The sequence below is a fragment of the Macaca fascicularis genome, chromosome 8, assembly GCF_037993035.2.
Source record: "Macaca fascicularis isolate 582-1 chromosome 8, T2T-MFA8v1.1".
NCBI classification, from domain to species: Eukaryota; Metazoa; Chordata; class Mammalia; order Primates; family Cercopithecidae; genus Macaca; species Macaca fascicularis.
This window is the reverse complement of record NC_088382.1, coordinates 141,639,790-141,655,836: the sequence shown is the minus strand read 5'-3', so window position 1 is coordinate 141,655,836 and position 16,047 is coordinate 141,639,790. Positions and strand designations below refer to the sequence as shown.

The 16,047-nt window shown below is 36.2% G+C and overlaps 1 protein-coding gene across 11 annotated transcripts in view; it reads right to left on the bottom strand.

Moving 5' to 3' along the window:
* Positions 1-7,967: 7,967 nt before the first annotated feature.
* The window catches only part of EFR3A (EFR3 homolog A), a 102,543-nt gene continuing 94,463 nt past the window's right edge, over positions 7,968-16,047 (bottom strand). For all 11 annotated transcript variants that reach the window (XM_073999462.1, XM_073999467.1, XM_073999465.1 and 8 more), the window contains one exon: positions 7,968-11,065. In XM_073999462.1, the coding sequence (XP_073855563.1) occupies positions 10,960-11,065 (106 nt within the window). In that variant the 3' untranslated portion in view covers positions 7,968-10,959. The remainder of the gene's footprint in view (positions 11,066-16,047) is intronic.

Sequence of the window (16,047 nt, the reverse complement as noted above, 5' to 3'; positions counted from 1 at the left end):
TCTTCCTGCCATCAAAACTACAAAATTCCCCACATAGTCTTTCTCTTCCTTCTTGTTACAATGAAGTAAGTGTTCCTTGTCCTTATTGAAGGTCAAATTCTCCACCTATCAACTAGTACAATGCCCTCTTACCTTCTCTAGGGTTTGATTCCTGCAAATATCTCCTCTTTGTTCTATATCAATTTCTCTCCCTCTTCTGTATCACTCTAATCTGCGTGCAAACACAGCCTAAAGTCTCCCATCTATAAAAATCCCTCCCTTGACTCTACATTCTGCTGCAGATATCACTCCCCATTTATTTATTTGTTCTTATAAGACAACTTCTCAAAAAATGGTTACATTCCCTGTCATCTTTTCAATCAGGCACATAACATCATTCAACATAAACTGTTCCAGTCAAAGTCACAGATGACCTCCATATTGCTGCTTGGACCACTGGACACCTTTTAATCTTCCAGTATAATTCCACACTGACCACTCCTTCTTTCTTCAACATTTTTCTCTTATTAGCAATGACTATACATTCTACTAGTTTTCATTCTACCTTTTTGGTTACTTTCCCTCAGTCTTCTTTGCTTATTCCTCCTTCTTTAGCAATCGCTCTAAATGTTAGTGTACTTTAGTGCTCAGTCCTAGGCATTATAAAAGAAAAATTTTGCACTAGACACTTGTTAAAAATGGCAAGGCAGATTTTATTCAGTACTACTGCGGTAGAGGAGAGATCTCTGTGCAACTTGAGCTCAACTCTGCCAAAACAAAAGGTGAGAGGCCTTTTTCTCAGGTATACAATACAATATTGTAAATTATTGTCCCCATGCTGTACATTAGATCTCTAGAACTTATGTTGCACAATTGAAACTTTGTATCCTTTGACCAACATCACACCATTCTTTCCTCCCTTAAGTCCCTCTTCTCTGCTTCTACAGGTTTGAGAATTTTAGATTTTACATATAAGTGAGATTATGCAGAATTTTTCTGTGTCTGGCTTAATTTACTCAGCATAATGACTTCTAGCTCCATCCACGCTGTCACAAATGGCAGGATTTTCTTTTTGTGGGTGTAGCTGAATATTTCATTGTGCATATATACACCACATTTTCTTTAATCATTAATCTGTCAAAAAATATTTAGGTTGTTTCCATATGTTGACTATTGTGAATAATGCTGCAATGAATACAGGAGTGCAGATACCTCTTTGAAGCCTATTTTTAATGCCTTTGGATATCTCTATCTATCTATCTATCTACCATCTATCTATCTATCATCTATCTTTCTATAGAGAGAGAGGAGTGGGATTGCTGGATCATATAGCAGTTCTATTTTTAATATTTTGAGGAATCCCCGTACTGTTTTCCATAATGGCTGTGCCAACTTAAATTCCCACCGAAAGTATAAAAGAATTCACTTTTTTACATATCATCACCAACACTTTTTTGTATATTTGATACTAACCACCATAACAGATTTGAGGTGATATGTCATTGTGGTTTTGATTTGCATTTCCCTGATGATTACAAATGTTGCACACTGTTTTATATGCTTTGTTAGCCATATGAATGTCTTCTTTTGAGAACTATTTAGGTCCTTAGCCCATTTTTAAACTAGATTATTTGTATTTTTGGTATTGAGTTATGTGAATTCCTTATATATGTTGGATACAAACCAAAATGCCTAAGAATGTATTTTTTCTCACATTTTGTAGGTTGTCTTTTTACTCTGTTGTTTACTTTGGTACGCAGAAGCTTTTTCATTTGACATAGTCCACTTGATTGTTTTTGCTTTTGCTGCCTTTGTTTTTTGGGTCATCTCCAAAAAAATTATTGCCGAGACCAATGTCAAGAAGGTTTTTCATGTTTTTTCTTCTAGGATAGTGTCAAGTTTTGTGTCTAAATCTTTAACTCATTTTGGGTTGATTTTTGTGTATGGTGTGAGATGTGGCTCTAATTTCTTTATTTTTTCAATGTGTATATCCAGTTTTCCAAACACCATTTGTTGAAGAGGCTGTCCTTTCCCCATTGCGTGTTCTTAGTACTCTTGTAAAAGATCAGCTAACCGTTAGTTTGTGCATTTATTTCTGGGCTTTCTATTCTGTTCCATTGGTTTGTGTCTGTTTTTATGCCAACACCATACTTGCTTATTATAGCTTTGTAATGTACTTTGTAACCAGGAAGTGTGATGCCTCCAACTTTGTTCTTCTCAAGATTGCTTTGGCTATCCAGGATCTTCTGTGCTTCCGTATGAATTTTAGGATTGATTTTTCTATTTCTGTAAAAAAAAAAAAATGCCATAAGGATTTGCATAGGGATTGCATTGAATCTGTAGATCACTTTGTGTATTATGGACATCTTAATAATATTAATTATTTCAATTCTTGAAGAATGTTTCTCCATTTATTTGATTCTTTTTTAGTTTCCTTCATCAGTGTCTCATAATTTTTATTAAATAGGTCTTTTACACCTCTGGTTAATTCCTAAGTATTTTATTTTCTGTTACAGATGTAAATCTGATTATTTTCTTAATTTCCCCTTAGCATAGTTTGTTGGCTGCGGTGTGCTAAAGGAAACGTACTGAAGGATGTAAGGGGGACTGGTCTATGTGATTAGCCATCTGTGTTTGTTAATTGGTGGTTATCTGAAGGCAGAACAAATTTCTCATGTGTTAAAGACAGGAGGCAGTTTTGCAAATGAGAGCAAGGTGGGAGATAGCTCTTTTGTAAACTGGAGCACTGTTGAGGGAGATAGCTCTGCTGTCTCAGTTCCTGAGGCTACCCACCCTCAGGAATTGGGACAGGAGAGCTATCTCCCTCAACATTGGCCTATCAAAGAGATGGTTCCTAGGTCGGTGAGGAGACATTTCTGAGTGGTAGAAGATTTATATCTCAAAGGATCAGGGAAAATAATTCCATTTCACTGGAAGGAAGAGTAAATTATTTTGTCAGCATCGAACTTTCCCAGACCAGGACTTAAGTGGGGCTGAGGTCCTTATCCTAAGGGTGTGGCCTTGAGCTGTTAGGAGCTATACTGGTGTTTGCTCCAGACTCCTAGTGTGGGGAGTGGACAAAATTGTTTGTGGTGAGAGTGGAAGTTCTCAAAGGCCTAGTCTGAGGCCTACTTGAGAAGAGGGCTCAGAGGAGCCTGACTTGATCTCCTTGATCAAGGAGAGAGTCTTTGTCAGTATTCTCTTCTCTCTTCATGCAATCTACTGATGATTTCCATATTTATGGCTCAAATGCTGACCTTTTCCATGACTCCAAACTCGTATATTTGAATAGTCACTTGGATTTTTGCTTGATAGTCTTTAAGCATCTGAAGTTTAACTTCGCCAAAACAAACCCCTTGATTCCTAGCCTGATGCATCCTCTCCCACTATGAACTTGCTCTTGCCCCACTCTTCCTGCCTTAGTGAATGACACAGCCAATCATCAAACTTAATCTGTCCTAAAACCTCGGAAACTTTTCCTGTATCTTACCAATTCAACCCATCAATACACTCTCCTGGCTCTACCTCCCTTGGTCTACATCTCACCAGCAACAACCAGCTGCTCAGGTACTGAGAATGAAGTAGGTCTAGATTCCTGAAAAGTCCTGCCAGGGAGAGCCGTATTTGGACTAGGAAGCCTTTATGGAGAGCTGTTTAAAGGGGTGTCTAGCAGTGTCTGTCAGGTACAGCTTAAACTGGTAGTTTGCTTTATATTTACAGTAGTCCCCCGCTTATCTGCAGTTTTGCTTTTTGTGGTTTTAGTTACCTGTGGACAATTCAGGTCTGAAAATATTAAATGGAAAACTCTAGAAATAAACAATTCAGAGTTTTTAAGCTGTGTACTGTTCTAAGTAGTGTGATAAAATCTCTCACCACCCCAATTCATCCCACCTAGGATGTGAATCACCCCTTTGCCTAGCATATCTTGCTGTAGACACTACATGCCCCTTAGTCACTTAGAAACTATCTCAGTTATCAGATTGACTGTTGCAGTATTGCAGTGCTTGTGTTCAAGTCACCCTTATTTTATGTCTATAGAAGTATATTGTTATTAATTTTTCTATGGGCTTATTGCTGTTAGTCTCTTACTGTGCCTAATTTATAAATTAAACTTTATCATAGGTGTGTATGATAGGAAAAAACATAGTGGTATATGGAGTTTGGTAGTATCCACGGTCTCAGGCATCCACTGGGGATCTTGGAATATATCCCCTGCAGATAATGGGGGAATAAAGTACATTTGTTTTATGTTAATAGCTTATCAAGAATTTCACCCTGGTTGGCTGACTGGTAAAGGCAGGATTCAGGCATTCCAGATCCCTGGTAAAAATACCATCTTACAAAAGATTCTGGGTTTATGCTTAACAATCTGCAGGGTAGGTTTAGATTGTGAAGGGCCTTGAGTGTCTGGCTAAGAAGTGAGCATATTGGTTCTTTTAAAACACATCAAGTTCACTGCTTCTGCTTAACAATCTTTAATGGTTCTCCCTATAAATACTGTTAGGCAGAAGTAGTGAACTTATGTTTTAAGAGATGATTCTGACAGTGCTTAACTGAACTAGAATTGAAAAGTCCCCCCATGTCCCATTCTCCGCTGTGTGTCTTGGAGTAAGCACCAGCTTCTATCCTGTTTAGTTTCCTAAATCACTTTTCATTTCACGTCTTTTCCCTTGGGCCCATCTTGCTGGCTGCGTAGCGGAGGGAGGGGACAGTCCCATTCTGCTCCAGAAGGCTAGAGTGAAGGCGTTAGATTTGATGACTCCTAAGCATTATTCCAGGTCTGACTCAGTGAAAACAGTCTTCATAGCACTACACTGTAGACTGAATTACAAAAAGCTGGACCTGAAAGGGATTTTAAAGGTGATACTTTCCCTGAGATTACAGGATTCTGATGGTAACTTCTCCCCCAACAGTATAAATCGATAATGGGTGGAGAAAAAGACTTTTTACCCCACTTTGAGTTTATATGGCTTCTAGGGCATTTTTAGATTTCAAATCCTAATAGTTTGAAAAAGGGAACGGGCAAAACATGAACAAGCAGCTCTTCTAACTTCTTGGTATCTTTCTCTTGGTCCCTTTCGCAGCCCCTCTTTCTAAAGCTATGTGTTCCCAGGTGTCTATGTGGGGCCAGCAGCTTTTCACGTCACAAACCCTCTCTTCCTTGGGACACGCTCATTCACTTTCAGTTTTAATTATTGTCAATGTGTTTTTGACTTCTGAATCACTACCAAATCTCTGAATTCCAGGCCTGAATATTCAACCTCATGCTAGTATATGTTACTTGGATGCTCCCCAGGCATCTTAAATTTAACACATCCAAAACAGGACTCATGTTAGAGTCACTTCCTCAGGAAGCAGAAAGGCTGGTGTTATAACGATGATGGAAGCCCTGTAATGTTGGGCAAGGAAGTCTGGGTCCTATTGTGTATAGGAAAGTCTGAGAAGTATTTTAAGCAGTGCTTCCTACACTTCAGAAAGATGTATCTGGCAGCAAAATAAAAAATTGGAAAGAGTGCAGACTAGGGACAAGAAGCTACAACCAAAAAAGACAACTCTATAAAAAATAAAGATTCAGAATATATATTTCTCCAAGAAGATATACAAATGGCCAAAGAGTACATGGAAAGATGTTCAACATTATTAGTCCCTAGAGAAATGCAGTTGCCAGGGCCTGGTGGTGAAGGGGAATGAGTGACTGGTAAGGAGTATGCGGTTTCTTTTTGGGTGATTTAAGTGTTCTGGGATTAAATAGTGGTGATCAGTGCTTCACTTTGTGAATATATTAAAAGCCACTGAACTGTACACTTTGAAATGTGAATTTTATGGTATGTGAATTATATCTCAGTAAAACCTTTTTTTTTTTTCTTTTTAAAAGTAGACTACTATGGACTGAGTTGAATGCCCTGGATCCCTAATTTCAATTTCTTTATTCATTTAGATCACTTACAATTATATTTGAGATGATTTTTATATTTTCTTGCTATATTAGGGCATGGAATGGTATTTCTAATTTTCAGATACACTAAAGTTGATGTCATAATGAGAAGTTTACTAGTTTAAAGTTAGTTGGTGAATGACTACTGTCAGCTTTAAGTCTGAATTTCAATGTACTCATCTGTAAAATGTAAGCTTTGAATGAACCTGACTCTAAGATTCTTTCAGCTGTTAAGTCTTTTAAATCAGGAATCGTACACGTGTACAGCTGTAACCTTTATGCAGGTGAAGTAGGATAAGAAAAGCAAAGGGTCAGCAAATAGAACAGTGCAAGAGGTATTATGGCCAAAACCAGTGAGCAAGATGGGAGACACATGAAATTATAAACCAAATGCTCCCAGATTTAGTCTTGTTCTTAAATACCAGATTAGATGGTGCTATCTTGGACATTTTTTGCTTGACTTCACATCCTCTAATCCTCACATATCCCTTCAGACCCTGCTGTGATAACAGTTTCCACACAGACTCTGGCTGCCTCATAGAAGTGGAATGGCAATGCCTGCGTGCTTGCTGTACTGCTGTACTTCCTGCCTTTTGGCACAGGACTTCCCCGAGAAAGAGGTATGGGAAACCTGGGGTAACAGTTCAGCACTCAAGCACAAACAGTCCAAAAATGTGGGGGAGTTAATGACCACAGGGCCACCTTCAGCCATGAACAGAAGCCAAATAATAGATGCTTTCCCAATTTTTCATCCCCTGGGAAGTTTTGAGATTATTTTTATGAGACTCCTTAGAATGTCCAGTGGAATGGTTATGCAGGCACCTCAAGTGATAGGCAATCAAGAAATCCTCTTAACCGGCTTTTTCTGCTTCCATGTTAGATCAATTTTGAAAGTAATACCTGCACATACTCTTGTCTCAGGCTCTGCTTTAGAGAAACCTAGGCTAAGACAGTGCCTTCCTAAGAGTCTGCCTCTGATTCAACATACAGGTAAAAGGCTGAATACGGCAAAACTAAGAGGCAGAGTTTGATGTTCCACCTCGCCTCTGCTTAAAACTTATTTGAACTTGGCACTTGAGATCAATAGCTTATCAGATGAGAGAACAGGTAACAGGATCACAGCAAGAGTTGGAAGGAAAGTATATGGGATAGCACAGCAAACACCGTGCTCATTTTATACCCATGCAAACAGGTTCACAAACGTGGAATGGCTGGCCTAAGACTGCAGAGCTGAGGGCTGCCCAGTTGCTTATGTCCCAGTGTAGTGAACTTTAGGATGATTATTAATCACTTATTGAATGATTATTCTGTGTCACGTAGGTGTGGCACAGGGAACCTCTTCTAAGTGGTTCACTTACTCCTCACAGCTAACCTTGGAGAGCAGAATTTACCATACTCATTTTACAGATGAGAACTTCATGGATCAAAGTTCAGTCATTGGCCTAAGGTCACTCAGCCAGGTAGTGGTGGTGCTGAATTTGTGAACAAGAGCCGGAGCTCCTCACCGCTATGCTACATTGCCTAACAAAGGAGGTTCAGGCTATGAAGCACATCTGTGTAAGTGGTAGAATAAGCAAACCGGGGGTTGGGAGAGAGAGGGTACTGAGAGTGTGTGTGTGTATATATATATATATATCTCTTATTTTTTTTTTAAGAGCTGCTTTGTGTAATTTATACGACAAAGAGGTAGGGTTGAAAAGACAATCATTAAGACTGACACAGAGATGGCAACTACATTTTCACAAGCACACACTGTGAACTTTACCTTACTATGTCTTGTCATGATTAGCAGTTATCATTCTGATATTCCAATGTACATGGGAATGAATCCACTTGGCAAATTGATTTCTACTAAAGCTCTTCATTTTTTGTTTTTGAGATAGGGTCATGCTTTGTCAACCAGACTGGAGTATAGTGGCATGATCCTAGCTCACTGCAGCCTTGAACTATTGGGCTCAAAAGAAGCTCTTCATTTTTAATTTAAGCAAATATTGAATAAATTTAATTAAATGTAACAATAGCTATTATAAAAAATGAACTTAAATACAAGTAATCTGATTTATGTTTTATTGCTTACATACGAATTGCACAGTGAATTTTTACATTTCAAAAACTAACTTTATTACATTTAATACAGATATAAGCATGAATAAGACAAATTAGTTCCATTTTCAGACAGGAAGAAAAACATTTTGGGTAGGGAGAAGTTAATTGCTGGTAAAGTGTAGTACTATTATTCTAAAAGATAATGAGTTCAGAAATATTAAGGAAGTATGTGGGTGTGTGCGCATAGGTATTCAGGTAAACTCCAATAACAATAAAACTCTGTAAGTGGTCACAGACAACACAAGTACAGGAGGAACATTTAAATGTTAACTGTTTAATGTCATGAAAGAAAGAGTGATATAAGCAACTCAATACAGCAAAAAGAGAATGATTAACAATTTATTGAGTTTTATATATCTACAAAAATATAGCAATACAGTGAACTTCACCAAATCCTAAATGTTCACTACCTGAACTGGCTACCACCATGTGCACACCTCGTTCCTGCAGAATCTCCTGCAGATATGGGAGAGGCAGCCAGTGAACAGATCCATTTCTTGGGAGTCCTTGTCAACAAGACCAGTTCAGAAATCCAGGATATAAAGAAGCCTACTGTAATTTAAAAACAGTAACAAAAACCCCAACAAAACCCAAATCAACAAAGACCAAGATAAAGGTGTGATAAACATTAATTGTAATGGTTTTCCTTTACATGCAATACATGCATTTTAAAATCACTAAGAAACATGAAATTTTGTAGAGCAAAGTTTGTGTTTCACAGAAGTGCAAATGAATATTTTACTTTTTATACTATTAAATTATATATATTTTTCCATACAAAAGCACACAGTGTTAATCTATAAAATGACATCCAAGTGGATGATGATTGTTTTTGCATGTCCCCCTGCTTAGATTTTTTTAAAATATATAGTCAAAAATTAACATCCTTCTTTAAAAATACAGAAGGAAAAAAGGGCAATAAAAAAAATACAACTTGGCTTTACTGACTGGTGTAGCATTTTACCTGATCAAGAGGCAAAGTTCCAGTGACAACTGCCACAGGGCCCTTCAGTCCTCCAGTGGTAACGACTCCACTGTCACTCTGAAACAAATCTTGTTGATCCACATTTAAGAAGCAGCCCAGGATCTTTCAGTGTCATTTCATACGTTTCAATGACTAGACTGGTTTTCAAGATGTTGCGCTTTTCTTTAAATATTCAGAAATTTTCAAGTATGCTTGTCCTATTATCATTTCCTTACTTTTTTCCGTTTCTACTACAGGTGCCCAAATAGCCATAAACACAAACATCCCATTCTTCACTGCAATTTTTTAAACAAAAACAAAAGCCAAAAATTAAACTCTCTTCTAGGCTACAGTTTTTGATATGTATGCTGTTTTATGTAAAAAGAAATGGAATCTGAAAAGATAGAACTATAAACAGGTGACTTTATAAAAATGTCCTAAGAGAATTTTCTGAGTTACAAAGAAAGCTGTTCATTTTACCACGTGATAGAATTCACTAAGATGTAAGTACTGTTATGGGTCTGTCAGTGTATGTGTAGAGTGCACCTGTGATCTTGGTAGCTGAAATCAAAAGCAGCTTAAATTGACGAACTTTAGCACACTTGATTGTTAAAACACAGGCAGCTTTTCAAATATAATATAACTGATTCTAAACAGATGCGTACAAGTCACAGTTCAAATCTTACAAATTAAAAGTCCATCTGGGGAATTTTTTGACTATGAGGATCTAAAACAATGCACAATATACAAATGTAAATAAATGTACTCTTAATGGAAATCAAAATGTACAGACTCTTCACAGGTGAACTAATAGCTGTTTTAAATGTCTTTTTTCTGCACTAAATATATATCTCATTTAATTAATGGAGCCACAGCAAAATACTACTATAATTTCAAAGCACAGCCTGTAAACTAATACATCTTATGATGTAAAAATATTGCACAGTTTGGTACTCCAAGAGTGAGCTCTACACTTCTCAAGCAGAATGGTCAAACTCTTGGCAGGAAACCCAGTATTACAAGAACCGGACAATTTAAAGTATGGCGTTTTTAGGGTCATTTTCGAGGAATGCTATTCAACAGATATCCTATTATTGTGAAGATGAGGAATGCCTATCACATATTATTACAGTAACTGAATAGCAGGGTGCCTATCCCAGCTTATCTAAAGCATGGGGACAAAAAGCCACTGAACAGTTTTACAGCCCCAGGACTAGGAATATATTTAAATGTATCTGCCTTTGTAGAAAACAATAACAAAAATTCTACATCTAAGCGGCCGTGTAGATGTTTTTTTTTTTTTTTTTTTTTTTTTTTTGAGACGGAGTCTCGCTCTGTCACCCAGGCTGGAGTGCAGTGGCCGGATCTCAGCTCACTGCAAGCTCCGCCTCCCGGGTTTACGCCATTCTCCGGCCTCAGCCTCCCGAGTAGCTGGGACTACAGGCGCCTGCCACCTCGCCCGGCTAGTTTTTTTTGTATTTCTTAATAGAGACGGGGTTTCACCGTGTTAGCCAGGATGGTCTCGATCTCCTGACCTCGTGATCCGCCCGTCTCGGCCTCCCAAAGTGCTGGGATTACAGGCTTGAGCCACCGCGCCCGGCCTAGATGTTTAAGAGAGAAACAATTTATACAGTTTCAATCCTCTGAAGGCTTACTTTTGAAAAAACATTACATTTGTGAAAAGTTTAAAATATACTACTTAACAGTGGAATAAAGTGAAACCAAAACATGTTCAACTTAAAAGGCAACAGGAACCTCAAAGCAAATTAACATGGCATAAATCTATCTTTGAAAGTACTTGAAATTATATATAGCTCCAAAACTTCTAATATGGTATGCCAAGCATTTGGTTAAAGATATGTTCCATCATTATTTTCAAGAAGTATGTTAATACACATTATGTAAACCCTGAAAGCTCAGCTTGGCTGTAATTTTTAGGCTTTACAAATCATATGCTGAGGTCTTCATGAGCCAATCAGTACACACACAGATCTGGAAACTTCATCTCATAGACTGGGACAGATTGGTATTGGGCATGCCCAGAAGTAATGGTCAGTGTTCCTGATGGACTGGGAGGAGGACTGTAAAAGAACAAAGGAACATGGTCAGCAGGTGTACTCACAAGCTGTTCGTGTCACCGAGTATTCTGTCTACTATCTGCAAATATCAAAGTCAGACTCCTCAACTGCAGAGATCAATGACATTGTAGTTACTGGCCAACTACAAGGCTGCATGGGAAACAGACCACAGTAGTGTCAAACTGTTTTTAAGTCTAAAGCAGACATTTTCCTTGGAAAATATGTATATACAATTTTAAATGCGATTATACTCTACCCATTCTTGTAAGCTGCCTTGTTTCATTAGTAAAAAATTATTTCATGTATACAGATACTATGTTTTTGATGACAGCATGGTATTCCATTATACAGATATATCATACTTGATTTAATCCAGAGAACAAATGCAGGTTCATTTTCATTTTCTCATCATAATAATGTTAACAAGTCTGTTCTTACACATACATAATTTTATTCTGACTGGTTGTCTCCTTGGTTTATAGTCTTACGAGCAGAATTTCTGCATCGAAGTGTATTCAAAATTTTGACTTTGGTACATACATATTACCGGAATACCAGCAATTTACACTTTCAGCTTTTCAGTGTACCTTTTACACTGTTACAAATATTAGATATAGTCAGTCTTTTTAAAACAGCTTTGCCAATCTGAGAGGCAGGAGGTAATTCTTTCTTATTTTCATTTTTAATTTTTATGTTACTATTAATGGCAAGTATCTTTGTAGTATCCATTTTAGGTTTCTTTGAAAATGTAAACTGCCTCTAATCCTACTCAGATATTTTTCTCTTATCAATTTGGGAAACTAACCTTTTGTCATATGATACAAATGCTTTCCTCTAATTCATTATTTCTCAACTTTTTCTGTTGCCAAATGCTTAAAAACCTTACCAGAAAATCAATTATTTCCTTGTAATTTTTAGTTTTTGAGTTATGCTAAGAACAGCGTTCCCTCTATGTCAAGATTACAAGAAATACAGCTGTATTAATTCTACTGTTTTTATGTATTTTTCTAAACAATGAGTGAAGTTGTCTATTTTGGTAAAAGCAGTGAAGTGGAAATCTTCCCCCAACCCTCCCTCACTGGTCAGTAGTGTTTAGCAGTTGTCCAAACGAGATTAACTCAACAGTTGCTCTTTTCCTTGAAAATCTGAAATCTTATCTTTACCACAGATACCTTCCTATACTTGAATTTTCCTCTCTTCCACTTACCCATATGCAGGTCCAACCTGATGTAAGTACCAAAGATCTGTCATATGTTTTTCTACCGAGCAAGACAAATGCTCCCTTGTTTCTTTCTACAGCATTTTCCTGACTGCTCTTGCATGTGGATTCTTTCACATTGCCCTTAGCATCATTTGTTCAAATACTTAATAAAAATTATCTTACTAAAATGATAGCTCAATCTACAGAAAACTGATGTCTATATCAACTTCCTATTCAAGAATAAGATGTTTTCATTTGTATAAATATTCTTAAGCATATTTCAGAGATATATAGTTTCTTCATTTAAGTCTTATATAGTTCTTTGAATTTATTAGTTCATGGTTAAGAATGTTTTCATTTTAACAAATGCACAGATATTAATTTCATATAATTATTTTTAACTGTAAATTATCCTCAATTGTTAAGTTATTCAGTTGGTTTTCTTCTATTTTCCTGATATATCTATTTTTGGTAACTAATAATTTTGGAATTGCTCCAGATTTATAATACACTTAAATTTTTTATTAAGGGATAATTTTCACAGAGTGAAATACACTGATCTTAAGTGTACTGTTTGACAAAAATTGACAAATGTATACACTCATGTACATCACACCCATGTAAATCATAGTCCAATAGAGATAATGAACACTTTCTTTTTTTTTGAGATGGAGTTTTACTCTTGCCACCCAGGCTGGATTGCAATGGTGTGATCTTGGCTCACTACAACCTCCTCCTCCCGGGTTCAAGAGATACTGAACACTTTCAATCACCCCGAAAATGTTTCATGTCCCTAACTAGTCAATTTCTCCCCACTCTGACATACCCATACACATACATCCTCATGCAACAACTATGTTCTGATCTCCATCACTGAAGATTAGTGGTGCTTGTTCTTAACCTTCATGTAAATGGTCTATACAGGCTCTATGAACAGTCCAACAAACTGTCTTTTTATGTCTGATTTTTGTTACTTAATATGTTTTTTAGATTTATCCCAAAAATTGTGTTCCTTTTTATTGCTGAATAGTATTTCATTATATTATCATCATTTGTCTGTTCTCGTGATAATGGACATTTGGCAACTATGAATAAAGCTGTCATAAACATTCACATGTCTTTTTGTGAATATACTCAGTTCTCTCATTTTAATGGGCACAAAATCGTATCTTGCTATTTAAATTTGCATTTCCTTGTTAACTAATGATTTTAAACACTTTTACACATGCTTATTGGCGATTCAAACATTCCTTTTGTAAAATGTCTACTGTCTTGGCCATTTTGAAAATTGTCTTTATTTTTCAGTTGTAGGGGTTCTTTATCAGATATCGGTACTGTGTATACTGTATTTTCTCAGTTTGTGGTCTGCCTTTTCATATTCTTACTGGAGTCTTTTAAGGGTAAGTTTTTAATTTACATGAAGACCAATTTACCAATTTTGTTTAGTACTCTGTGTGTCCTAAGAAATCTTTTTGCTCATTTAAGACTGAAAGGACTCTTTCCTATGTTTTGTTTTAGAAGTTTTGGTTTTAGATTTTACATAGACATTGATTACCCAACTTAATAATTAATGTTTGTGTTCAGTGGAAGGTAGGGATTGAGATTAGTATTTTTCTCTGAGGTTATCTAGTGGTTCCAGGACATTTGTTTAAAATATTTTCTTTTCCTCATTAAATTGTTTTGATTCCTTTATCAAAAATCACTTAAGTTTTTGATAGGACTCTCTATTCTGTTATCTTGATCTCTTTGTGTACTCTTATATCAATAATGTCTTGACTTCTTTGGCTTTATAAATCAAGTATTGAAATTAGGCAATGTAAATTCTTCAACTTTATTTTTCCTTTTCAAAACAGTTAGCTACTCCAGGTCCTTTGTACTTTCATCTGAATCTTAAAATCAATTTACACGTTTTTACAAAAAAAAAAAAAAAGTCTGTTGGGGTTTTGATTGACATTTTATTGAAGCTACAGATCAACTTGAAAGAAACAGCATATAAACAATATTTAATCCTTCAGTCCATGAACATGGTATATCTCTCCTTCATTTAGGTATTCTTTAATTTCTCTCATTCATGTTTTACATTCATAACAGAAATCTTACATACTGTTAAATTATGGCTAAAATTTTTTTTAATGCTATGTTTAAAAATTTACTCTTGCAATTGTTTGTTGTTAACATATAGATATACAACTGAATTTTGAATACTGACCTTGAATACCTTGAATCCTGTGACCTTACTAAAATTCATTTAATTCATGTAATAACTCTAGTAGGGTTCTTTTTTTTTTTTTGTCTTGATTACTTAAGATTTTCCACATATACAACCATGTCATCTGTGAAAAGATAGTTTCATTTCTTCCTTTCTCATCTTTATATTTTTCCTTTTTTTCACTTTACTTACCTAAGACTTCCAATACAATGTTGACATGGTGAGAGTAGACATCCTTGACCCAGTTTTAGGTGAAAGGCATCAGACTTTCACCATTATATATAACACCAGCAATAGATTTTTTGTTATTACTCTTTATCAGATTAAGTTCCCTTCTATTCCAAATTTTCTGATAATTTTTGTCTTAAATGAACATTGAGCTTTTTGAAATGCTTTTTTTTTCTGCTACTGGTGTGATCATGCAACTTTACTCTCTTAATTAATGTGAATTTTGCTGACTGATCAACTTTCTAATGTAAAACTGATCTTGCTTTCCTCATAGTAACCCCATTTATTTAGGTCATATCATCAGTTTTATACATTTGCTAACATTTTGATAAAGATTTCTATGACTATATTCAAGAGGGGTACTTGTCTATAATTTTCTTTTTTTTTAAATTATTATACTTTATGTTCTAGGGTACATGTGCACAACGTGCAGGTTTGTTACATATGTATACATGTGCCATGTTGGTGTGCTGCACCCATTAACTCGTCATTTACATTAGGTATATCTCCTGATGCTATCCCTCCCCTCTCCCCCTTCCCCACAATAGGCCCCAGTGTGTGATGTTCCCCTTCCTGTGTCCAAGTGATCTCATTGTCCAATTCCCACCTATGAGTGAGAACATGCGGTGTTTGGTTTTCTGTTCTTGCGATAGTTTGCTGAGGATGATGGTTTCCCGCTGCATCCATGTCCCTACAAAGGACACGAACTCATCCTTTTTTATGGCTGCATAGTAGTCCATGGTGTATATGTGCCACATTTTCTTAATCCAGTCTGTCACTGATGGACATTTGGGTTGATTCCAAGTCTTTGCTATTGTGAACAGTGCTGCAATAAACACACGTGTGCATGTGTCTTTATAGCAGCATGATTTATAATCCTTTGGGTATATACTCAGTAATGGGATGGCTGCGTCAAATGGTATTTCTAGTTCTAGATCCTTGAGGAATCACACTGTTTTCCACAATGGTTGAACTAGTTTACAGTCTCACCAACAGTGTAAAAGTGTTCCTATTTCTCCACATCCTCTCCAGCACCTGTTGTTTCCTGACTTTTTAATGATTACCATTTTAACTTGTGTGAGATGGTATCTCATTGTGGTTTTTATCTTTGTCTCATTTTATGTTGAAGTTATGCTGGCCTCATGAGTTAGAAAATGTTTCTACCTCCTTTGTTTCCTGAATATATATGAAACTGGTATTATTTCTTACCTAAATGTATGATAAAAGTAAGCAGTGAAGTTAAATGCATTTTCTTGTAGGATGCTTTTAAATTTCAAATCTATTTCAACAGTTAGAGGGTTATTTGGATGTTTTACTACTTTTTGAGTCAATTTTAGTTAGTTTTGA